Source organism: Strix uralensis, chromosome 2 (assembly GCF_047716275.1).
Source record: "Strix uralensis isolate ZFMK-TIS-50842 chromosome 2, bStrUra1, whole genome shotgun sequence".
Classification (NCBI taxonomy): domain Eukaryota; kingdom Metazoa; phylum Chordata; class Aves; order Strigiformes; family Strigidae; genus Strix; species Strix uralensis.
The window spans coordinates 70,784,971-70,812,367 of NC_133973.1; the positions used below are offsets into that span (position 1 = coordinate 70,784,971).

The window sequence follows — 27,397 nt, forward strand, 5'->3', positions numbered from 1 at the left end:
TTCTGTGGGACACATGGGCTGTCCATGCAAATATTGGTTCCCACCTGGGAGAGCTGCATGCCACACACATTCACATGTACACACGCTCTCCAAGTGCCTTCTCAGGAAGATGTACTGAGCTGCAAACTGCATTAAAAGCACATCAGAGACACACGATGCTTAGTCCCAGTCAGCTGGGATACAAAAGAGTTACTGGATACTTTGTGTATCATCTATCAGCTAACATTTTGTTGAAGAAATAAAATATTTGCTGTTTTTCTACTCGAAAAAGGAAGGTTCAACACAGAAAATCTTTCTAAAGAGTTAATTTAAAACAGTACTCACTGCTATCCGTAGTATGGAAGCTTTCACAGAGGTCCATTTGTCCTGTCTGCGATCTATGACAAGAATAAATCCAATTCCAGCATCTCGTAAACTAAGTTTGGAGGAGAAAAGAAGAAAAAGAGAAAGTTTAGTTAAAAATACTAATGAAACTCCTCTATTTCTCTCACTTAAAAAAGCAGTTAAAAACTAGTTAAAAAGTACCTTGATCTTTTTGTGCAGAACCTTCTTCATCTAAACATCTTAAAGATATACCATACACCACTGGAAAGATGCAGCACAGTCCCAAATATGTTCCACAGAGGTTCAAACTATATTCAAATCATGAATTCTTCTTTTTCATGAAAGATAGTTTTTACATTTCTTGTACAGAGATTATTTCAGAGGAAAAGAAAACCTTTTGATTCTCCATTGTTTTGGTGCTGATATAATACCTCCTTCATGCTGTTTCAGTATAATTTCAGAATGAAAACAAAGTTATTTTCCTTTTACATCTGCTTTTAGCCCTCTGTTTGAATTGTCTTCCTCCTCATTGATATTTAAAACTCCTTAAAAACGCAGATCCTTCAGATTATTACATGATATTGCTCTGTGCATCTGAAATTCTCATATGCTTCCAGGTTGCAAACTTGTTCCCAGGTGCATTTTTATATTCACCGAAACAACCCCCCCCTATGGCATTTAAACATTCAAAGTCATAGATGAGAAAAATGAAATCAGATGCACTTCTCTGGAATGGAAACATCTGTGAGAGAGATTGTGCTTGAATCCTTGCGTACGGGTGACCTTTCTTGTGCTCAGCTGCATGTGCTACCGAGTCCCAATCAAGAGATCTGCTCTTGTTTTGTAATTCCCCATCTAAGCCAATTGTGCAATGCCAGCAGCAGCCCTTGCTAGCCAATCGCAATCAAAATGGAAATGACAGGCAAATACAAGGCAAACAGGCTTGGATTTGTTATTTTCTCATATATTTGGTCATTTTAAATATATGTGCTGTATTTTTAGTCTGGATAATAATTTACTGCAAGGCCTACTGTCTGCACTGTGTGACATTTAGAAATACTGTGCACTGATTTGTCATCATCATACCTTAAAAGACAATACAAAAATCAACAAAACCGAATGTCAGGATCCCTTATTCAAGCCTGCTGAATCATGAAAACACCACCTTTGCTTTATAAGATTATGTTGGTGGCACAGTAATAAGAGGATGTTGAGGAGGATGAAGAATACAGGTACCCAGATGTGTCATCTTAAGCTATTCTTCAAAATTACAAATTTAAACATGACTCACAGTCTACCTCCTCTCTTTTACAAACTGCAATCTCTCTCAAATTTACAGACTGAATATTTAGGGGGAAACATGAACAATTACAAAAAATGCAAAGAAACACTTTCTTTCAAAAGAAGCTAAGCAGTTATTTTAACATACAAGAATATTAGAGATGACCCTTCACTGCCCACATTCAGCACACATTACTTAACCCTTGCCTCTAGGTTAGGACAACACTGATAAAAGACATCTGAGTGCCTGCCTTGTAAGCCTGAATAACACTTGCAGACAAACAGGGTTTTATATTAGCAATATGCTTCCTGCTACAGTAAATTTCCATAACTTACTTTCCTCTTCCTTCTCTTTCTTTATTTGAAGGGCAAGAGGAGAGAGATCCTGACTGATTTTAGCATCTTCCTGTTTCCCATTTAAAGTTCCCACCATTTTAACCTTAGTGACTGAGCAAAACAAAATGCTAACAGCAACCATGTTCCACAATAATCTGGTAGCAAAACAAACTCCTTGGGTCACACAGTCTAAACATGGATGAATAGAGTCAAAAAGGTGCCACAGCTCCTCCCACAGCCATTCATGGGGATTTTGAAGAGTATTAAAGACTCTTAAATTAAGAACTGTTTCCCCTGCTCAGCAGAAGCTCCCAGGAGTCCTAAATTTCTGCATACTTCCTCAGTGGAAGCATAATCTCAGATCCCAGAGAGTACCTAAATATTTGTATAATATTTAATATAATAAATGTATCATATTTCAAGAAACTATTGCCATTTCTCTGTAACAGGAATAAAATTAAAGCCTCTGACAGTGCATCAATCAGATTTCTCCCCAGGAGCACAGGGAAAGACAGGCTCAGCTGGGATCCTGGAGAAGATCTAGATGGCAGCTCCACACAGTAAATCATGTGCCTCAATACCTGGCAATAAGCAGGGCTTAATATTCTCCGAGGAAAAAAGACATGGCTTACTTAAGTGGAAGAGTTGACAAAGGAAAGCACATCTCTAAGATAGTCCAAAAGATGCCTTTAGCCAGCCTTCTTCTTCCAGTGGATCAAATATGTCGGGTGGTTGCATGATTCCGAATGCGGCCCCCTTTCAGGCTCAGATACAAAAGCCAGGATTCCCCACCTCTAGCTAGAAGAGACCCCAGGGCAAAATCTTGAGCACCTGACTTCAAGCCGTTAACACTCAATTAATATAGATTGCTTAAAAAAAAAAATAATTAAATGCTCTGTTCTGAACCAATCATCGTGGAGAAAAATATTTGTTATCTTGACAACCATGTCTCGTTGCAAAGGGCTGGCTATGGAGTCCGGAATCCAGCTCCAGCAAGTTGTAGGCAGGAAGCAACAAACCAAATTAAGACGTTGTGTACAACAAAGCTGAGAACATTATGACAACAACAAAGCCACCTATTCAAGAAAAGTAAATATTGGAAACAGGCCTGTTTGCCAGTGTACCCTTGCTCTAATGACCTCTCTTTGCTGCCACACACACCTGTATGTAGTTACAAGACAGTTTGCAAGACCCCCCTCCTCTCTTTTAGGACATAGGATGAATGCTGTTTTGGTAACAATTTTCCTTTGGCTCCTGATTTAACTGTGAGTGACAGCTGTCCCTCTTTCCCTCAGCCACATTTATTACATTCTATCCTAACACTGATTTCTTCCCCCTCCCTCCCCCCCATTTTCTTGACAGTAAAGCATTTTGGCTTCTGCTCTGTGTCTCAGCAGAAGCATGCTCTGATGGACATGACCTGTCCTGCTCATCAAGCTTTACCCCCTGCCTTGCTCCAGTTGTATTGTACTCATCAGCTTAGCCCAGGTCTTCTCACACCTCTGTATCACTCTCCCATAAACTTGTCACCACTACCTGCATTTGTCTCCCCCATTCATCCCTTCAACGACTCTTGTTTCTTATTGCCTTGTCCCAAAACCAACTCAAAAACTCTTGGAGCTTTTTTTTTTTTTTATCTGATACTGTCAGGACAAACGACCAAATTGGTTCTTACCCAATCCCTTTCTGAATATCGCAATCCCCTCATCCTCCAACCTGAGTCTCCCTTACCCTACATCCCGCTCAGTCTTTCAATATCTTCCCTCGGGTGGATACTTCCCTCGGCTGTGGTCCTGCCTGTTGAGTCAGGCAGCTTGTCCGCACTGCCTGCTTGTCAACAGGCGGCACTCATATCCCTCGAGACAATCTTCCTGCTCTCAGCCCTGGTAGTAGATCTGACTCTAGAACAGCTCATTCTGCAAGCACAGAGAAGCCCCTCCTCAGCCCCAGGATGAAGTGGGACATTTTTCACAACAGAATTGCATAGCTACTGAGCAACTGTGACCCAGGATTTAGGCAGATTTTTCTCAAGGTATTTCCTTGACACAAAGGCCATCATTCTTCTAAGTGTCAAGTCTGAGTCCTTGGCCAAAGGATGGAGACACTTGAACTTCTTAAACAAAAGGCTGTTTCAGTTTTTGAAAAGCACAGTGGATTTGTTGCCTGGCTTCTTGGGAACAATTCAGCTATTCTGGCCAAACTTTAAACCAAAAACTCAGGTGAAACCTTGTGAATAGCAAGAAAATTTGGCAGAGTTGTAAACGACTGGAAACCAACCCTTACAGTGAGAAACAGCAGACAACCTTAGCAGAAGCACCTGCCTATTAAGGCTTCTTGACATTTCCCTTACAACCTGTTTTCTTTAACGCATTAACTCGTATCCGGTGTACTTTCTGAAACATAATTTATATAAGCTTGTAATTCAAATTTAGTATTTCCTTCCTTTGTTTCCCTCCTAACACACACACACACCCACCCCCCATAATGGGATAAGCTCTGTTCTTCTGTTTATTCACCAGTACAAAGAACAGAACATTTTTAGGAAGGCAGAGAAATCACCCCTGCTCTGCAGGAAATATGTCTGGCAAACCCACAAAGGCCAGGCCAGAAAGGTAGAAAGCATGGGAAGGGGAGCAGGGGCCACAGAGGACAGGATGAAATGCAGCAGAGGGTAGACTTTCTGCTCAGTCCCCTTCCTCCATCTTGGGGAGCCAGTGTAACACCGTTTGGAGAAGGTGAGAGTGAAGTTGAAGTACCTGCCCAACAAGCACTGAGTTCTCCACACAGACTGTAGAGCAGAAACTGAATTTTTCACTTAGTGACTCCTCAGCTTTAGATTATGGGGACATCTCCCTCTTTGTCTTGTTTGCAAGACTTATGAGCTCATGCACCTGTGGGAAAGGGTGGGAAAGCTTATAGTACATAGGACTCCAGAAAGAAACTTCCCCCTGGGGTGTGTGGAAGCAATTACATACTCATCATCTGAAAGATCCTTGCATTTCTCCAAGGTATGGGTGGTGACAACTGCTACACAAATAAGTTCCTAATGCTTCTACACTGCTGTATGAAAACTGCTTGTATACATTGCTCTCTACTACAAACAAAACAAAGCAAATATTCAGGTTCACCACAGAGACCCAATAATATCAAACTCTGGCATGTCTGAAATGCTGTGCAGAGTTTTAGGTTAAATAATTCCAGTTTAATAAAAATGGATTTCAGTCTTAAAGCCTTATTATTAAACAGTTGGCTTACACTGCACTCAGGATTGTTCCCTACTTTGACTACTTCTGTCTATATATACAAACTGACAAGAAATTCTTGCTCTCAATGGCTGAAGAGCTATTTTGACAGTAAGCCTTCAGTAGCATTCAGTGAAGAATTCTGCATCGAGAAGAGCACCAAGGCAATGTCTGCAGCAATCTTTATTATAAGCAGCTAAAGCTGTCTTTAGATCCCTGGTACCACCTGTCCTTAAAGCTTACTCACTCTCTGTAGCTCATCACTGACCATCAGTGTGTATCAGTGATACACACACACTGCTTGAAAAGATGTGGGGTCTCAGGCTGCTCACAAATCCTGATATTTTTTGGCATGCAACACATAGCCCTGTGAGGGAAGGACCGTGGGACTGGCCCATCCACCCATCATTGGCCATACTACTGTACCATAAAAGGGCAAACATACAAGACATGGTGACAGATCATTTTAGGAATGGTATTGCCCATCCTGTCCATACAGCAATTTCGTTTATGCTTGGGCATGCCACAAGGGTTGTGTGGACAAACTCTTAAAATACTAAAGTAATCTAAAAAAACTACATCTCAAATGTAGAATTGTACCCAGTGCAGAGAAAGACAAGCTGGAGGTCAAACAGGTTCAGCATATACAGAGACAGTCCAGTAGCCTGAGCACAGGGGTAGCGAACACACTTTGAACACCAAATATTCCCATCACGCTTCTAGCAGCTATCATTCTTTGAAGTCAGAAGTCACCCTATATTCAGTCATCAGCAAACAAGTTAGGGTAATCAAGAACAGCATTCTCTGTTACTTTGCTTAGGAACAGGCTATTAGAAACCAGACACTAATTAGTGAGGTTATTGTATCACAGGAGAAACTTTGCATCCTACATTTTCAGAGGCATTTCAACTGATTGAACCTGAGCCACTTCAAAGACCACTTCTCCATCTCTCCTGCTGCTCCTAGGAATGACTTCTTGGGGGGTGAGGGGGAGACAAGAACTCTTAATCATAAGTGTTTCACACATTAAAAATGTGAAACCACTAATGCCCTAGCGATGAATGAAAGCGGAGAACAGCCGTCTCCTTAGTGGCCTTTATACGCTCTATAAGACAGCCAGATAATATGGTGAAGAACATGGTATTAACAAATCAAGATAGAAATCTCCAGTACAGCAACTATGAAAGAAAATAATTCAGCTAAGCCCTACGGAGAAATTTCACATTACCAGTTTTATACTGGTTTCCCAGCAAGGAAAAGGGCAGGAACAATTCACCTGGCATTGCCTTGCCCCACATCTCCCCTCCTTGTGTCCCTCATGTAGGATAACCAAGACTTCTTCTATTTGATCACTAGGTAAGTCCTAGAGGATGCAGTTTTTCCTAGAGCAGAAGAATTTAATGGTTTATGAATTTGACAACAGAAAAAAAAAGTTGAAGTTCAATGGTAACATTAAACAAAATCTAGTACCCAGGCACTAAACAGTAATTAGACCTACAGCAGTCTCATTTTCTTACAATTCTTCATTGCTCATTAACATAAAGCCTACTTCGTTTCAAAACTGGCCAATTTATCCACTTATTTCCAAAACAAATCCACCAGATGAATATTTTTAAAAAGAAACAAAAACATTGTCATATTTGGCATGTTCCCCTCATTTTAAAAAGTGTTCTACTTATTAATTTAAAAATATTTTTGTACTTGGTCTTTAAGTATTTTGATCTTATGATAGCTTCTTTATCCAAAGTGAGACTAAGATTAATGACTTCTTAATGTTGGAAACCACAGTCTCTACAGAGAAGAAAGTGGTCTTGTGTTTTCTTGAGCAAATGGTAGAAATAAAAGGATATATCACACTCAATGAAGCTCCAGTTTGGAAGCTTCAAGATATCGCAGGCTTTTATAGCACATAATACCCAACTTCACTGTAAAAGGTGTCTGATTAAATCAATTTGGAGATAGCAGGAACTGAAAAAGAACTATAAACCAGACATTATTTGAGCTCTACATTGGACAATGAACTTTCTAGTTTCAATTGCTAAGTGATCCTGTAGGTTTTAATGTAGTATCTAAGCTAAATACTGCTTTGTAATGCTGCTGCTATTTCAGATCTTACGTGTTTTCTAGAAACCTGCACTTAAATTAGTACTTAAAAGCATTCAACTGAAGAATAGCCTGGCAAATAAAAAAAGTTATAATCCTTTTTAACACCAATGTTGCAAATGATATTCCAAATTTGCAACGTAAATGTACAAATCATAAAGTGACTACATGCCTGACACATTGGAAGTGTTCTGAAAGCTGGACAGCAATACCTTCCCACTGACTACACTTGTTCGAAATTAGCAAACTTTAAAACTATATTTTCTATTTTTATGACAGAAAATTTGAGGTTTGCATTGGTATTGATATATCAGTGGCAAAGAAGCTATCTGCCAAGAAAATAAATAGAGTGAAAACCTATTCCCAAAAGATGGCTGTACAGACAACTGAATGATGCTGTCATGACATTTAATTGGTTAGACAGAAAATAGCACTTTGGTGCCAAGCTCTGCCACACGTGTATGTGTATGACTAACTGAGGTCAAAGAACATTGCACATATCTGAGAACAGAATTGTTCCTAACAAGGGTAACATTTATGAACATTATACTTACAAATACCCAGATGAAGCTCTCTGGCTACCCAGCAGACCTCCTGAGCCCCTAAAGCAAACTGTCATGACATTTTGGCTCCAATTCAAACTGCGGGTCTGAAATCTCAGTTTGAATTCCAGCAAGAATCACTTTCAGTTAAGGTGTGTAACTGGTCTAGCAGATATCAGATCTTTTTCCAGCAACATTTATGAGAAAAAAACAGAAATTAGGAGCGTGCTCTATTTCTAGCACATGGCACTGCATACAGGACAAAAGTGGGAACACAATGATTAACAACTTCTGCATAATTTCAGATGGAATTAGTAATATAGTTTTGTCTTTAATTTTTGCAACCTATTATCTCTTCAGCTGTAAACACTGAAGTCAGCTAGCGCAGGAAGTGCAGTTGGGAGGACACATCCATTGCTTCTGATCTCCTTGGAAAACTATCCCTAGAGCACAGACCTGTGGAATGGGCTCATCTCAAGTCTTCTGAGGTACTGAATTTAAAGCCGGTGCTTGGTGGTGTGAAAGTCACTGCACTGAACACATCTCTCAGCATCCAAATCTCTGGAATCAGGGACAAAACTTGCCACCTACTCCTTACTATGTTTAACTACTGAATGCCTGTACCGTGCTTCAACAAAAGGCTATTGATCTAGAAGAACTTGTTACATTTGATTATTGGGCCCTCTCACAGTAAGCTCAGTGAACTTTAACTGCAGAAGGAAAAACCTATCCAACTCAAGCTAAGACTGATCATTGTTCATGAAGAAATATAAGAAAGCAAAGGAATTTCAGCAAAATAAATTTAAAATGAGACAGAAGTGCTGCTATACAAGTGCAGCCTCTAGTGGCCTGTCCAAAATCAATGAATGTCAAGTAAAAATTATATATAATGCTCCTGGCAGTAACAGCTGCATTTCACCCAATACAGTTGATGTTGTGACACTCCACAGCAGAAGCATAACCTGTAAGCAAGGAGGCACCATTTCTCTTGCTTCTTATGTTTAAAATCTGATTTTGAAAATAAAAACTGCTCCCCCCCAAAAAAAACCCAACTAAATCACTATGAATACAACGTGCCTACTATTCTACCATCTTTTTCATTCTACACTAGAACTCTGAATAGATGGATTTTTAAATGCACATTCAAACCACAGCATCTGGACCGTCTCTTTACTTTAGTGTCGATAGTTACAGCCTTCCCTTCAGAGAAACAGATGAAGCTCCCCAGGAAATGCAGAAAATCTGAGCTTTTGCATTGGACCTGAACTTGTTAAAGTTTCATCATTAGACAAGGTTCAGATAAGAAATCTGATGCATTTCCCTCCCTCTACACTATGCACTTTTTTTTTCCTGCCTTCTCCACATTCCAGTTAATTCTCCCTAAATCTTATCCAGTATACCACTGATGAAAACCTTATCTCTTCCCTTTCCTATTAATCTTACTTCTGGTCTCAGCTGTTATTAGTTCATGCCCTAAGTACGTCTGAAAACACTCATAGTGCATTTCAATTTTATCAGGATTAGGAAATCATCAGATACACAAAATTGTATTTTAGGATCTCACAGCAAGCGGGCAAATAAGAATTTAGATGAAAATTGGGTTGTGAGGTGGCATAAATAAAAACCAGGATAGGCAAGTGGTTATCATTTGCTCATGAGGCAGAAGAGACAAGCAGAATCATACAGCCTGGAAAAACACCACGAAAATGCCTTTTGAAACTTTAGAAGCATAGTCAAGATAATTACACATAATATTGTGTCAGTGACAAGAGATTTTAAAGACCAGATAAAGATGAGACAAAATAATGAAAGCAACTTCAAAGAGCTTTGTTTAAGGGGCTGATAATAATTCAAAACTTTGGAATTCTCATCCAAACTTCACGACTGTTGCCCAGAAAGCCATGTGTGGTTACTGCCCTGATCCAAAAATCCTTCCGTCACCACAGGACTGTGACAGCAGGAGCTCACTGCATCTGCCTGCAGACCAAGAACCTGCAAGAAAGATGGGCTACTATCAGAGACGTACTGCTGATGAAGTGAGTGACAACTCACTGACAACCAGGAGAGCTGCTCTCAAGCCTTGGTCCCAAAGGCAACCAAAGGTCTTTATCCTGCACAGCAGTGGGTCCCTTGAAATTGAGAGATACAAGTCCAGACATGTTTACTTGATGCACTTCTGTCTCAAGCACTGCTTGTGTTCCTCAGCCAAATAAGCAGCACTGATAGACACCTGATTAAAGTATTTACACCAATTTATATTTTCCCTCCCCACTCAGCTTCAGAGAGACGAGCATCAGTCTCTTCCTTGACTGGACCCTATAGCTCCTCTATCTCCTATGCTACTCTAGGTCCTCAGATCAGCCTCTCTCCTACTTTCAAGCCAATTCCTCCTTAAAATAAACACGACTGATTGGAGTACAGTAAGGCTGGCTATATTCCATCATATATGCTGACATTCTTTCTGCTCCAAAAAGCTTATGCTGTTGGATAGAAGCTGAGGGAATGTGGCCAGTGTTAAAAATAAGAAGTAAAGTGTCCAGGCATCATCATCTGTCTGGGCCTGGACATCTGCTTATACCACATGCACTGATTTCCTTTTTGTGGTAACTTAGCAAGCTTTATCCTGCCAAGGAACCCCACAGACCAAAATCAGACTGGCTTTGATGTGTTTCTGCAGGTAAAAGAAATAATCATTAAAAGACAAAGTTACTGCTTAACAGATGCTCTTTTAGTGTGTGAAATTTACTAAAATAAGGGTTTTTAAGGAAGAGTTTTGATTTTCAAAATGGAAAACGGTGTAATTTCTTCAGGTCATGCAGAGCTGCTTTTGGAGGGACTGTTTGAAGAAAGACAACAACTTTGAGGACTTATTTAGACTTAACTACAGATGGCTGAAGTAGGCCATGTTATCCTTGAAGGACAATTAAGGATAAATAGGTCAAAAAAGGCAAAAGGGCTCCACATTGGTTTAAGCTTAAGTAAATAGGAGCAACAGAAAGCCTATACAATTCTCACTTTAGAATTATTAAGTCCGACTCCATAAAAGCATTTTTACACCTATTCAGAACTAATACAATAACTAATATTGGAATTATACATATTTCCAGTACACTGCAACAACCATTAATGCCACTGCACTAAGTATTGGCACAACTTTACCAGGCACACTGCATGTTTTGTTTTAGAAAGGTGAGTTTACACTTAAAATAGGGTGTTAAATTCTCTGAACTTAAGACTGGACTAATGAAAATTCCTGCATGATATCCAGCATTTTAGTAATTAACTTTTACAATTTTACAACGCTTAATTTACTTTGTCTTGTTAGCAGATTAAATTTACTGCTGAAGAGTGTGTGTCATGCATACTATTCAAATCCACTAAGCCCTGAAGTGGGATTTGAAGACTAGAAAGGCTTTGCCTGTACAGGGCTGAGCTTTAAAACAAGTTTAAGACATTCACAAGGTGGACATCAAAACAAGTGTAAGTTGTTCCAAACCCAGTAAAAATTCAGACTCTAAGTAACGTGTTGAGCTTTGACCTAATCTTGGCAAACTATGTATCTGACACAAAAGCTTCAGACTACCGCTTAACTTTAAGATGCAATGCTCTTACTTCAAACCTAAGCCTTTACATTTCCTTTCTGCTTATAGAAACATATGGCATTTACAACTGTTTGGCAGCTGTGCTCTGAGAAAGGAAGGGCACACACAGCATGAGATTTTGCTGGAAATCCTGGGATGTTCTCTCCTACAAATTTGAGGGGCTGCCAAGGTAACAGCAGGGTACAGGTTTCACATCTTCAGCCTGGATTGTAATCCGACAGAGGAGAGCATGGAAATGAAGCACAGCTGACAGAAATAAACTCTGAAGCTGCAAAGCTGTTGCTCAGCATGTCAGTGTGAACTGTCAGGGTTTTTGGCACTTCTTACCCATTATGTGGTGATGTCCTTCCCTAGCACTCTATAAAACAGAAGTGGTTAACTCTTAGCTAGGTTGGCTGCTTGTTTAGTTTATAGATAAATGAGGAAACACATGTGGTTAGCCTCCCACACTGGCTCTTCACAAGGTCAGCCTGGACCCTGATGGACTTACCAGCTCAAAATACAAACATTACCCCAACACCACTGCCTCTGCTTCCGGGGTGCACTGGTGGATCTATGCCAAAGAGACTGGCCAGACCCGAGCTCTGTGAGCTCTCTGCTCTCCAGTGTCCCTCGTGTTGAGAAGGTTTATTAGCTCCAGCAACACCCATGCTGTGCCATTCTTTTGGTCCCTACCCAGATCTACCTTGTCACACTTTGCTGTGCCCATGTTAGTGAAGTCTTCTCAGAACTGAATGCACTGGAAGGGTTAGCACAGACATTTTCAGTTTTCCAGTGTTATCCCGAATAACAGGGAGCTGGTGTAGTTAACAAGGAAGGGTCTACCCAAAGCTTAGCAAACCATAACAACTGAGCTTTCAAACTGTCAGACATTGACACTTTTGAAAGTCATAGAATGCTTTGGGTTGGAAGGGACCTTAAAGATCATCTAGTTCCAACCCCCCTGCCATGGACAGGGACACCTTCCACTAGACCAGGTTGCTCAAAGCCCCGTCCAACGTGGCCTTGAACACTGCCAGGGAGGGGACAGCCACAGCTTCTCTGGGCAACCTGTTCCAGTGTCTCACCACCCACACAGTAAAGAATTTCTTCCTTATATCTAATCTAAATCCACCCTCCTTCAGTTTAAAACCGTTACTCCTCATCCTATCACTACACTCCCTGATAAAGAGTCCCTCCCCATCTTTCCTGTAGGTCCCCTTTAAGTACTGGAAGGCCACTAGAAAGTCTCCCTGAAGTCTCCTCTTCTCCAGGCTGAACAACCCCAACTCTCTCAGCCTGTCCTCATAAGGAAGGTGATCCAGGCCCTCAATCTTTTTTGTGGCCCTCCTCTGGACCTGCTCGAACAGGTCCATGTCCTTCTTATACTGGGGGCCCCAGAACTGGACACAGTACTCCAGGTGGGGTCTCACAAGAGTGGAGTAAAGGGGGAGAATCACCTCCCTCGACCTGCTAGCTAGACCCCTCTTGATGCAGCCCAAGATACGGTTGGCTTTCATGGCTGCCAGCACACAGTGCTGGCTCACAATAATTTTTCCATCCACTCCTACCTCCAAGTCCTTCTCTGCAGGGCTGCTCTCAACTGCTCATTGCTGAGCCTGTATTTGTGGATTTCCCTGACCCATGTACAGGACCTTACACTTGGCCTTGTTGAACTTCATGAGGTTTGCATGGTCCCACCTCTCAAGCCTGTCCAGGTCCCTCTGGATGGCATCCCTTCCCTCCAGCGTGTCGACTGCACCACACAGCTTGGTGTCGCTGGCGAACATGCTGAGGGTGCACTCAGTCCCACTGTCCGTGTCACCAACAAAGCTGTTAAACAGCACGAGTCCCAACACCAAACCCTGAGGAACAGAACAAGTCATCTTGTTCTGTTTCATTACTTGGACAGGATGGCTCCCTAGTTTCCAACACCAGACAGTACCACAAACAACAGGATTTCTTAGAAGGCCACATGGTGTTCAAGCATTTGTAAACCATTGGGATCTCAAAGAAGGGGACGTTCTCCCAGGCAGGAAACCAACAGGGACAGTTTTCTAAACAGGAAATTGCTGAACACGCCAAGTTAACCCGAGATATGCCTAAGATCATGCAGTAGGACAGAAAAGCATTACAAAGAGAGGCTGCACAAGGCTCTGTCTGAATACAAGTGAAAAAGGCCTGTGTATCGTATTTAATCAGCAGTGTGGGACTCAAACTGGCCATCAAAACAGTTCTGAATTTTCTCATCTACGTTATTTCTTATTTCTCTTGAAAGGAATTTTATATTTAAGACTCAGTTGTACATTTCTAAAATACTAATTTTCCAATCTCTTGTTACCACAAGAATTTTAGCTTGCTTTCTGTGTTCAAAGATGAACCTATATGAGCAATGAAGAAAAGCATTAAAACTATATCCTTTTGTTCTCTCATAGAGCATATTGTTTTCTGACTGCAGTAGAAACTGCTAATTAACCAGAAGCAAAACCATCCATATGTTGAAAAACCCTGTCTTTTTTTTTTTTTTTAACCACTGCAATTATCTATCAATTTCTTTTGGACCAAGTTCTCACGCTACACCCTACATTTGGTAAATTCATATTCCAAGAACGTGTACACACTTAAGTTAATAAAATATGTTTACAGTGACAGCTGTGATGGATAGAAGTAAGTATGAATAACACTTGCCTTCAGGGTACACTGCAAATCTTAAAAGTCTATTTACTAGGATAAATAGAAGAAAAAATACTTTCAAAACATATGGGGGAAAAAAAAATGCCAACCCAAAAAAACCAGTACTGAATGCCCTGAGATGACTTCTTAAGGGTACAGTTGGCAACTATTTCAGAAGCCTATTGCAAACCTCAATGGAATATTCTTCCTCCAACCTTGGTATATGTGGGATGTAAAAGGTACATCCCACAGGTGCCTCTCCCACTCTGCAGTAAGAATGACGGACACTGTGTATAGAGGTCATCAGTTTTTCACTCAGCTAAGAGGTGAGACAGCCTTGTTCTGCTTGACCTCCTTTTCCTACCCAGCTCAGCAACAATCCCCAAAGGACTCACCAGTGAAGTAATATGAGACAATCTTCTCTGCAGAAAGAGAATCAGACCAGCTACATGGACATTATAAAATGCCCTCAAAGCATCTCAAATAGATGCAAGACTTGGCTCAATGTCCTTTGCTGAAATCCTGTTGAATTTAAAGAGCTCACCTCTTACAGATACTTATATACAGATATGAACTTATTCAGCAACTCCATCAATAAGAACTATTAATTCTGGTGGATGAATACCTATATGTAAAGTATTTGTACCAATTAAACACATAAGTTAAAATAATCTTCCTAGGAAGATTGCCTTAAGTACATTACATACTGCCATAGATTCTCCTTCTTTCATTTTGGGTACTATATATACAAAACCAAAAATCACTTGACTTAAGAGAATCTGCACCTTTTTAATAAAACTTTATCTTCTACTTCAATAATAATTAAAAAACCCAGCTGCTAAAAGAAAAAACCTGTTTCAGAAATACTACACATATAGCTTTACAACATACATCTCATTACCAAAATGGCAGTTATAAAAGGATTAGCTGTAATCTTCCATTGTCTATAGTACTCATCCTTAATCCATCATTTTTTCCTGACAAAGCAGTGATCTTTAAGTACACACAGTACACGACTGTTGTCACACTCTACGTCAACATCCTGTACTGAATATTTTGAGATTTTTTACAAACCATACATTAGATGTGGTATTTTATCCAGCTGTCTAGAGAACATGAATTTACCTTGTAACATTAACAACACCCACCTGAAGAAGGCGGTTCAGCTCTCTGCTCAATGATATACAGCTGCACCAGGATTGAGTATCTTAAATTGAGATGAGGTATTCCCTTTCCACTGTCTCCTTTCTTAACATCCTTATGTATCAGGCATTTACACTTCTGAGCACATGCTGATAGCTCTACTATTTGCATTATTCTACCACATGGTCTTCTAAGTTGGTAACATGCAACTTGTAATAGTTACATTCCTAAAGTCAAGATGCCCCGTGAGACATTTAACTCTTCAAGATTGAAGTTTACTATGAAGAAGACAAGTGAAAGTTTATACAGAAAAAGCTCGCGAAACCCAGTGTTTAGATAGTATATAACAAGCATGCATTAGGAGGGGACAAGGTCATGCTTACCTATAAAATTAGAGGGAAAAATAAAGGTAGGTTATGAGGTTTCAACTGTTCCTCTTTCAACAAAGTCTTAAGCTAGTCTTATTACCAAGACTTCTTCTTTCACTTGGGAACAAACCTTTAAAATGTGATGCCACTGCTAAGATTTATTATACCAGTAAATATTTTATTGGGTGAACTCTATTGCAGAGCACAGAAAGGTCTGTTCTTATGAGGCTCTTAGTAGATCCTCACTGTCATTTCCATGAAATATCATTTCCCTTACCGTGCGACTGCAGGCAGTCAGACAATGAGTTTTGAGTTATTGCTGCCAACCCCTTGCTGTGATCAGGAATCTTGTATGGGGCCAAGTAGCACAAGTAGTTTTCTGAGGAACTGTTGTGGCTCCAGACATGTCTGTGCTCTACAGGGCATTTCATACAAAAGTCCATTTCCCCTCAGTCAGAACAGCCGAAACACAGAGTATGTATTTCGTAAGATAAATGATACTAATCTGGAGAGCAGTCCATGCATAAAAGCTATGGGCTGCATTTCTATCCTTCCTGTAAATCTGTACTTCTTAAGTCTCTTTCATAAACTTACAAAATAAATAAATGATTAATTAACTGCCTCCACTTCCATCAAAAGCAGTTTCTAAAGCATCCAAAACAGTGTTTGAAATTTTAGCCCTTCAAAACCAAGATAACAGCAAAAATCCTACCTTATGACACCTTTAACAGCACTAGAAATATCACAACTCAAGGAAGATGACAACACTGCCCCTCTTTGGGGTATACGCAGTCACTATCTTATCAAATCATACTTTATAAGGGGATGTGTGCTGACATCTGGTTACTGGAATTTCTATAGTTTTTTATTCCTACAAACCTGCACAAAGGCTCACAAACCCAATTTTACACAGTAAGCTCCTAACACCGCTAGCAAAGATGTCAGGAATGTCCTCAGCTCTTTGAGGTTATAGCAATTCACAGGCACAGAAAGGTCTCAGGTTTATCAGTATCTTAACAGTGGTGTTATTTTTACAAGGTTGAAATTTGAGTGTTATCACCCTAATACCTAAAGTACTGTTATATTCACAATAGTTAATACCTTACTCTTCACATCTAGCCAGCTGGGCTATCTCCTTCATTTACACAGAACAGTGATCTCTTTCCAAAGAATTATAAATTAAAGAAATAAGAAAATGCTGCAAGAACAGCCAGACTTAAGGAATGGCCACTTCTGGCTCAACACACATAGAATTACTGTTGTTGAGCAGGGGAAATTAACTGAAAAACCTCCAGAAAATTTGCTTCCACACTTTTAATTAGTAAAAACGTGCTCCTGCCAAACTGATGATCTGGGATGTGCTCAGTGCTCCCCCCTTCACCAGATGCTGTTTGTTCTGATCAGAATTTCTCACACAAACCCCACTCTGTGCATAAGTTCAGTGGGCCACCATGAAGCACACCACAAGGACTTTCAAAAGGAGGAGCAGATGTGAATTTAGTATATAATTATTTGTAATAACAGTATCCAAGAAAGATACCATCAAGGGAGGCTTAACACCACACAGTTTAACCAACACAAGGATAAACAAAGAAAATGCAAAATTGGCTGTTAGTTTCACAGCTCCATTCCCTGATAAACTAGGAATTAACAAGTACAACCAGGAGGGCACATCACAGTATTGTGCTGCATATAACCAGTATTCCGTCACAGGGAACAGGTCCTACAAGATAATTAAGAGGAAAGCCCTTTACAAGAGCATTACTAGTTCTCTTCATGGATGTACAGTAAACAAAAGCACGCACATGCGTGAAGGGCATCTGCTGTGACTAGTTCCAAATGTGAATTCTGCATGGTCCATGCTGAGTTGCACTGAAATCCATCAGTGAAAAGAATGCAAAATACAGCCCGAGACAAACATTCAATCAGTGTTACACAACCTGTATTTCTAAGAGTTTCTAATCTGGGAGAGCCATATAGCTCAAATTGGGAAAGACATAAAGCATTCATACAATGATTCAGATATGAAGGGATCCCAGGAGGCTTCTGGTCCAACCTCCTGCTCAAAGCATGGTCAACTCCAAATTCAGATCAGGTTGTTGAGGGCTTGAAAAACCTCCAAGGAGAGAGAGACCCCACAGCTTCTCTTGGCAGTCTGTCTAGGTGCTTCATTATTCTCCTAGCAACAATTTTTTTCCCTTATATCCAAGTCAGAACCTCTCTGTTCCCACTCCCACTCCAGGCCTGCCTTTCCCCACTGTCCACCTCTGTAAGAAGCCTGTTGCCATCTCCCCACACCCTCCTGGTTGGTGGGAATGGTGGCTGTTGGGCCCCCACAGCTTTCCTTCCCCCAGCTGCGCAAGCCCAGCACCTGCAGCCTCTCCTTGCACATCAGCTCTAGGGGCCCCACTGGACTCACTCCAGTTTGTGAGCACCCACCATATGGTAGCTCAGAGCAGGGCCCAATGCTGTGGGTGGGGTCTGAAGAGATCCAGCCAGTAGATCCCCTGATGTCACCTCCTCCTGGCCATGCTCCTGCTGGTGCAGCCTGGGGACCGCCAGCCTTCTCTAGCCCACTAGGACCTCTAGCTCCTTTTCAGAAAAGCAGCCTCACAGCCTATTAGCTCCCAGCCTCTACTCTTGCAGGTAGTTAGTCCATCCCAATTGCAGTACTTAGCATTTGTCACTGCCAAATTTCATGAGGTTCCTGTCAGCCCATACCTCCTGCCTGTCTAGGCTCCTCTGAATAGCAGTCAAGTGTACTGACTGGTCCACCAGTTTCTCCTGCACAAACTTGATGAGGGTGCATTCCATCTCCTCCTCCAGACCCTTTCAAGGATGTCAGGCAGCACAGATATATATGGTTCCCTGGGGAACTCTGTCTCCAGGTAGAGCATGAGCCATTACCCACCCCTCTTTGAGCTGGATGATCCAAGTAGCTTCTCGCCCACCCAACAGCTCACCTGCCAAAATGTAACAACTCAAAGTGCTTAGGTGAGGTAAAAGACATGCACAGCTTCCCCTCATTCATGCATCCAGTAATTTCATCACAGAAATAGGTTGGTCAAGCACAATTACTGTTGTTTAATCCATGCTGGTTACTCCCCATCACCACCTTCTTTCTTGTACCCAAAAGTGTGTTTTAAGAGGATTCACTTCATAATTTTCTCACAGACCAAAGTGAGGTTGACCAGCCTGTAGAGCTCCAGATCATTATTCTTGCCCTTTCTGAATATGAATGCAATATTTACCTTTCTCTAGTCATCATGGTCCATTTCTGATCTCAAAAACCTTTCAAAGATGATAGAGAGCAGCCTCGCTATGACACTGGCCAGCCTCCTCACCACTCTCGATGTAGCTCAAATTACCCCAAAGTCTAGATTTGGTCAATATTTCTCAAGAGATCCTTAACTTGATCCTCACTTGTTGCTAGTCATTCTCCTCCTTGAACCCTCACTCTAAACAGATAGGTCTGGGAGACACTGTCAGAGAAGACTGAAGTGAAGAATTCAAGTGTCTCAGCCTCATCTGTGTTGGCTGCTACTAATTTACCCAGCACATTCAGCACAGGTCCACATTCTCCTTGTTTATTCCTGTACTGCTAAAGCAGCAGAAGTTTATTTGGGTGATCCTTGATACCCCTTGTTTCTTATTCCTCAGCTCCAGGTGTGCTTTGACTTTCCTGAAACCATCTCTACATGTTTAGGCAATGTTTCTACATTCCTCCTTTGTAGCCTGTTCCTGCTCTCACCTCTTGTATGCTGTCTTTGTACTGCAGCTCAGTCACAAGTTCCCTGTTCAGCCAGGTCACTCTCCTGTTACGTCTATTCCTTTTCCAGGATGTACCATTCTTGTGCTTGAAGGATGCTGTCCTTAAATACTTGGCAGCCTTCCTCAGCCAATTTACTCTTCAGAGTTGCCTTCTATTGAATCCCACCTACCAGTTCCCTGAATAAGGCCAAAGTCTGTTCTCTTTAAGTCTATGGCCTGTACTTTACTCTGCTACTTGCTTTCCTCACCTCCATCAGGATCTTGAACCCCACTATTTCATCCCCTAGCAGATCTTCAACAAAAATCACAATTTTTACTGAGCAGCCCACTGATAACACTACCATGCTCTCTAAGAGAGCCAGGATTAATTGCTGGGTCTGGTTAATACCCTTAGTCAGTGTTTTGGAAGTGCTGGAAGTGTACATTCAGTTGAGCCAGGGAAACAAAGCACAAGGGATTAGGACAAACCTCTGTATGTAACTATGGAGTGTTCCCTCACACTGTGTAACACCTTGAGTAGCACCAGGAATTAGCATGTTCTGCCAAAATTATACATGTTTTAAATTAAAACACAGAACATTGTATCCTAAGATACAGCAAAGATGAGAAACAAGAGGACAATGTGCTTCACAGAATCTGGATCCAGAAGTAATTTTCTGATGAAATATAAATAGCACTATATAATTAATCTAACTACTACATTGGGCAGCTGTCACTAATCAACACTTACTGACTCTGCACCATAAGCTCAATTTTCCTTTTCTTTAATTAAACACCAAGCCTGACATTTACACCATCACCTAGGTGACTGAATGTGAAAAATCACTTAACAGATAAAAGGGTATTTTCTCCTAGACAGGTACTCACCTTGGGATGCTTGTCAGGTAGGTCAGGACGTTCTGGAATTCCTTCTCTGGGATCTCGCTGAAAGCTGGATAGTCTGGAAAGGTGATAACAGGACATCCATCTCCCCCTCTTCCACCTACAAAAGAAACAAACAGCAGGCACCTTTACACCCAAGTCCCATTACCTAGCCTGCAATTTCCCAGTAATCAAACAACTGTGTTTCTTTGGTTTTTTGGCACAGGAAGTTTTATAGGAAAGAATTTGTCACACCACATCAGATTTTTCTCTGTACAAACATCTTTGCTCACGTGAACACAGTTTTGACACCAGATGGCAGTGCATCTTTCTTTTGATAAATGTCAACTCTATGTAAATATAATCAATTCAGAGAAAGAAATAAACTAATTTAGGGGGGGAAAAAAGTTAATTCAGAATCAAGTAGGCAAATCTCCACCTTGAACTGAACTCAATCTTCGTACCAGTTTGAACCCATTCATGCAACCTGCCCCCGCTCATCTGACTGCTCTGCTTCCAGGATGGTATAAAAGAAGTTGCAGAACATAAAGAGAAATGGGGGAAGGTGTTACAAATGAGATTTCCTGTTCAACTTCTCAGATTACCTACAAAAGGTAAAGTGGAGCCAAACACCTACATTGCAGTATGGCTGCTGATGAGCTAGGTATTTATCATTATCTCTCATTTGCACCGCTGGGTAGAATTCAAATACGTGATGCTTTTTAATGTGATACACACCATTTTTATATGCAAAATGTAAATTTTTTTTTTAAAGGTAATGTTAATATTTCATTCTTAGGCAAGTAAATTTTCATAAAGACAGGCTGTCCAAAGGATTTGTTGAGCCCTAGCAACTGCATGAAGTTAACAGTTGGGGAGGCAGCAGGGACACATTGCTGAAAAGCTATCTTAGCTTCACAGTTCAAACAGAGAAGAAAAACAGCTAAAAATTACTGTGCTAAAATAACATGGATATTTTTTTCAGCTCTGAAATCTAACAATTGTGCAGAAATCAGTTGTAACTGTATTAACAACACTGATCATGAGAGCAACAGTGAATTGTGAAAATTAATGTGCTGTTACCAACTTCCAGTGCCTTTGCATCTAACCTCACCAGAAAAAGAAGATAAATATTTGAGCTCAGATTCATTTGATAAAAGAAACCACTATTTCCCTCCAAAACCACATGTAATTAGAAGAGCTCAAATAGTATCCTTATGTTAATTTGTGGTGAATCTGACTTCAATCTACCAGCTTACAGGCATTATGGTGCTACTGCTGTGTAGCTCTTGAAATCAAGCTACATCAGAAAATAAATGCTCTGGATGCATTTAAACAACAACACAAAAATGCAACTATTATGCAAATATCACGTTTGCAAACATAACTTTTATGACACATCCAAAGGCGGCAACGTTGAGTTAATTTTAACTATATACATGTATGTGAACATACATGTTCACAACACAAATGTATGTTAAGACCAGTTTTGATTCTATTTTTTTTCTCAAGACCAAAGCATTTTCTTCTCTCATTAAAACATTTTTCAAGCATGATAATGATTATTCCTATTGCTCACGAGGTGTTCTGATCTCTCTAGAGTATCTATTTTTAGGTACAATTATACATTATTTGCTGTATCCCCATTGGTTACTTGCTGTGTTCTACTTAATTTCTATAAATAGGTCATATGAAACAAAAGAACAACAATAGGCTTGCAGGACACTTCCTAAAAGCAGAAGCCTGGACTATGACCTTCAGGAAGTTCCCAGACCACCACCGATTGTCAAGGGCAAATAGAGCCATCCTGCCTCCTGCCTTGACACTGCCTATTAATTTTCAGTTTATAGTACAGTCATCTGTGGTTATCTTGGGTGGAGGTGACTCTGTCCTGTCACATGCTGTTAGAAGATCGTTGTTTGCTGATTATCTTCTTCTCCAGTATTTTCCTGCTGGGACACATAAGCACACATATACCTTCAAATGCTGTTCAACTGCTTATACTTATCAGGACTTCGCTGCTGAAAAGAGTTTAGGGCAGAGTGACCTGATGTGCTATATATAATAAATTCCGTAAATTTCAGCTTTAACTAGCTGACCTATAGAAGTCACGTTCTGTACTGCAACTTTAAATACATGGCCATCAGTGGAAGACAAGCCACCCTAGCAAAGCAGTCACTACTTACAAATGAGTGTTTGTCACAGCAAGCTACAAAAAGGGCATGGGAAATGTAACAAAGTAAAAATCCTACATATAAATTGTGCTTGTATTAAATAATAGTAAAAGCAGTAGGTGGGTTCACTTTTTAAAGTGTCTATTTCATAATGAACTTGAAGCAGCAAGGAATGATTTTTTTTTTCCCTTTATTTGGAATCACTTTTTCTTGCTCCACCTCTGCAAAAGCAGCATTACACAGCTTATTCCTAAATTAGCTGTGTAAAATGTGAATTTCTCCCTCTCTCAGAAGTAAATCAAGCCACAGAATTTAGGGAGAGGAGATAAAAGGTAAAGTTTAGGAAGCTAGGTTGGGGTTTTTTGCTTCTAGTGAGAGGGAAAGGATTCGAGTGGCAAAATGACAAATTTTACTTCTCTCATCCTTCTTGAAACACAGGTTTAAAGCAAAAATTAAAACATCTTATTAAAACCAATTCACATTAAAAACCTTCCAGCATCTCAGAATTATATATACACAATTACAAAAAAGGGTCACAAAAACTTGTATGAACTTTATGAGTGCTATATTAATTGAAAATAATTCAATTTGTTCGGAGTACTTTTTACAACAAGCAACGGGAATTTTAATCACCATCCAAAAAAGTAGTGATTTAACTGCAATATTTTAATAAATTCGGGTCTGTTGGTAGAGTGACTTACCTCAGTCATAACCATTGATTGGAAAGTCATCTCTTTCTCTTTTCCTTCTAGCTCAGAGTCCTGAAATTTCAGCCACAGCTGTGGAACAGCCTAAACTTATTTGCTGGTCAAGTCCTGTCCACGGTGGCACACATAAGACCAATCTCCTATTTCTAGGCTTAAGCAGGGATGCACTGACCCATACAACTGGAATTTAATAGTTTTATGCATTCTTAAGACAACCAAGTATCTCTTTGAGAGCATTTTCTTAGTCTAATCTTAATCTTTTGGAGTTTTTTTAGATCTAAATTTCTGAAAGGATATTAGACCCCCTTATTTTTGTTAAAATATATAAACACTGTTGTGACTATGCAAATGTCAGGTTGGATGAGGCTTTGAGCAACCTGATCTAGTGAAAGATGTCCTTACCCATCCACAGCTTTAGTTTTTGTTTATTGCAAAGAGCAGAAGAGAATGCATCCCTTAAGTGGGTACAATCAGTCTGCACACATTTTACCTGAAATGATTCCCAAGAATTACTTGAGACTTTCTCACTCATAACATGCAGCTATAAGGAATATTCTCCAAGTGAGAGGATTATTACTTTTCAGTCTAAAATTGGAAACACCATAGAAGCGAAAAGCACTGAAGCGTATCAGCAATTAAGAAAACCAAAACAAAACACAACACCACTTTAAATTAAGTAGATCTGCTTCCACTCTACTTCCGTGAACTTTCATTAAAGGAAGAGTTTGTTATTAATTAATTTATAACTGACTTTGGCAACCTATTCAACTGAAACTTCTTTACCAGATTTAGTATCAGAGAAAACACAAATTACTTCTCTAAAATGGAAATTTTTTAACGGATAAACCTCTACAATTCTAGTAAACCTCCAGTTTGGTGGAGGTCTTCTAAATAGATCTACACACCTTGGTCTAAGGCCAGTTTTTACAACAGCGACAACCCTGTGTTTTGGAGAAACATGCATTTTAAAAACATGTTGAATTGCATTACCTCCACAGGTTAGGTGGCAAAATTACTTAACTGTGCTTAGGAAATAGCACTTTGACACCATGTTATATCGGCAACAAAAATCAAGTTGATGTTTTTAACTAACTGATGCAATGTACGTGGTACAGGATCCACTCAGAAGTTCTCAAACACAATTTTACAAAGATGCAGCACCAGTGGATACTTCAAAGGGAACAGTTTAACCAGTGAGGTATTTTCAGGTCACTTCCACAGAGGAGAGCAAGAGCACAGACAAGTAAACAAAGTTACAGAGAAAAAAGAGAAGCTTATTATTTAGAATGATAATTTAAAGGGCCAGAGACGTAAGCATTTTGAAAGCTAGTACCAATGCTAACTTCTTCAACTGCAGGAAAAACAACTATGAATCGACAGGCAAAAATGCAAATAGCATGAACTCATATTTGTATTTCCTTTAATGGAAATACTTTGAAGTTGTTCAATGCATAAAGAAGCATTCAAAGGAAAGTGAGTTGAAATAATTGGTTCAAGTACTTATGGTGGCCAAGAGTCTCATTTGCACATCACATAGCTTGTATGATTTAAGATGCATATAACCATACACACCTGTCTCTAATCTACGTTTATTTTAACATACCTGCAGACAGCAATGGCAGATAGTTGCAAAGTTGGGTATGAAAGCCACACAGCAACTTTACAATCAAGGAAAAAGAAAACAAAATACTTGTGAAAGAAAATATAAAATACGAATGAAAGACCAAGGAATACATTTTCCAGAGACTTTTAAATGCACCTTCCAATGTCCTTCATGAGGATAAAAAAAAGAAAAAGAAGAAAAAAGGAAGAAGACCCTTTGCAATGCAGAAGTGCAGAAGAAAGAGTGGGTGCACAAATACTAACTAAAGGAAGAAAAAAGCAGACAGGTGAAACAGTGAACCATGTAGAGAGGACATGTAATACAGCCTAGGAAGAACAAAAAAAGGGTAATCTTGCAAAGATAAGGACCTTATTCCACAGAAAGAAAAAAAACTCCAAGGGAAAAAGTAAACAGCTGAGCCCAAGGTGAAATATTAACTTCACGGTTTATAAACTTGTTATGTGAATGAGTGATTAAAAGCCTCATCCCAGCTTGTCCCTGCATTAGATTTAAACTGAGCACATGACTGCATACTCACTGCTAAGCAAGAGCTAGAGCCTTCAGCATCTGCAGGAGTAGCTAGCACCTTGATCTCATTGCACTTTGTTATATTTACTGAAAAACTGAAGCATTAATGTAAGCTTTTGCTTTTTTGTTTCATTTCAAGCCTAATTTGGATGTCCCTGTAGCATTTCCATTATAATTAGCAGAATGAGGGACACAAATTACTTTCTACCTGTAGAGGAAAAGAGACCAAGAGAAAGAAGTGACCCCGATTTAGACCAAACCACACAAAGTAGGTTGGGAAGGGCTACAGCCTTTAGCCACAGAAGCAGACTAGGTTTCATTCACTATTCAAGTAAGCGTCCCACGAGACCCAGATACATCCTATTATAGAAACTAAAGTGATTCTCAACTATATGCTGCACTGCTGTTAAAAAGCCAAAAACTAAAGAGCATCTAAGACATCACATAATTCACCGTACCTGCAAAGATGCTATCTACCAAAAGTATTTGTAATCTATGGACCTTCATTTTAATGATTTTTATGCCATATCCTAAGATTCTATTTCCAAGGCAACTTAGTAATAAGCAAAAAAGTCCCCTTCACACACACTGTGAATGTCTTAAGTGGCATTATAGCAAAGACACTCGTAAGCACAACTGCAAGAACAAACAAATTGTACATAAATTGAGTATCAAAATATTAGCTCTGTTCCTTTCTTCACAGAACCTGTAACACCACTATTTGGTACAGCACAGAAAATTAACTGCCAGTGTCTTGCAGGAGAATATTAGGATGAAAGAATTGAAGTCCAAAGTGAAATGAAAATGCCTAACAGTCAAATTACCCAAGAAAAATAAAATACAACAGAGAATAGTCACAATCCACAATAATGCAGCTGTCCTACTATTTCAGGCAAACAAAACAGACTTATAGACATGAAGGTGAATAAACAGAAGAAAACAGAATGAGGAACGGCTGCTCTTGCTAAGCTCCACTGCACGGTAGATGTAATGTGCGCTGAAGATGCTTGTAGCTGTGTGAACTCAGTCTTAAAGACATGAACAATCTCCAGTTGGACCCAATGAGATCTTATTCATCTACTGTAGTCACCAGTTTTCCCCCTCACTTCAGAGGGGCAGATCTGTTTCCCAGATAGGCTGATTCTTGCATAACACTATTATGAGCCATTTTCTGCCCCTGGATAAGAAGGAAGAGCTTGGAAATAAAAAAAAAAAAGTAATAAATAAACTGCCAGAAAAGAATTGTAGCTTAAACACCATCATCTCAAATTGAGCATGAACAGCCAGCTTCACAAATAAAATAATCTTATTACCACCACCCCACAGAAAACACAGTCACTACCACAGGCCCACACTTAGTTTAGCTTGTATGGCAGGAATAAATCATAATTAATGGCTAATTATAACTACAACAAGATTCAATGGGTTCTTGCCAAGCAACGCAGTACATTGCTTCATCCCCTGTGTCTCTTGATCTGATGCAGGGAGAGATTCAAAGGAAGAGGGAACAGTCATAAATCCCAGCTTCAGCCTAGAGAGGTAAATCTCCTTTATGCTGAAGGAGGCAGGGCAGCTCTGCAAAGCCACTGATGCTCTCCCTCTCTATGTATTGGAGGCAGGAAAACAAACTCAGAAGCTTATCGGACACCTGCCACACAGCCTGATCAGTGAGCTAAGGCACTATCTCCCTTTACCTGTTATCAGCCAGATGTGGTCCCAGCATCGAGATGGACCAAGCTCAGCAACCAACACTTGCATGGCACACACACAGGGCCCCCCTCACCGACCTGGCACAGGTTATCCAGGGGCAAAGACACTCTGTGCTGCATGAACATGGCTGTGGTGCTTTTAGAGACAGCTTTATACCTAAAAGCAGGTTCCTTTGCAGAAGGCAGGCAGTGATACCAAACCAAAAACCCTCTCCAGAACTTGATGCTACGTGTGCCTGACCCCAGCATTGAGGCTGTGGGGGAACATAGTACTGTGGTACTTGCTCGGACACTACTTTGGTCAAGTCCAAGGTATCAGCTTGGGCTTCAGTATTGAATCTGACAGCAGAGCCAGCAGCAGCGTAGCCTGTGGGCCAAGGACTTCAAGACCACAGCAACCACCAGCACATCCATACTGCACTCTCCAACCCTCAGCAAGGGCTCAGTTAGC

At 40.3% G+C, this 27,397-nt stretch overlaps 1 protein-coding gene across 17 annotated transcripts in view; it reads right to left on the bottom strand.

Annotated features, from left to right (window-relative positions):
• Positions 1–27,397, bottom strand: part of MCF2L (MCF.2 cell line derived transforming sequence like) — a 134,019-nt gene that overhangs the window by 40,778 nt on the left and 65,844 nt on the right. For 14 of the 17 annotated variants that reach the window (XR_012627592.1, XM_074859230.1, XM_074859225.1 and 11 more), the window contains 2 exons: positions 20,232–20,346; positions 325–415 (listed from right to left, as the gene is read on the bottom strand). Coding sequence is in view for 15 of the 17 variants with exons in the window: in XM_074859230.1 (XP_074715331.1) it covers positions 325–415; positions 20,232–20,346 (206 nt within the window). In the remaining 2 variants the exon portion in view is untranslated. Of the gene's footprint in view, positions 1–324; positions 416–525; positions 1,094–2,573; positions 2,745–20,231; positions 20,347–26,685; positions 26,701–27,397 lie in introns of those variants that run through there. The other 3 variants (XM_074859233.1, XM_074859238.1, XM_074859239.1) reach the window with 3 other exon arrangements.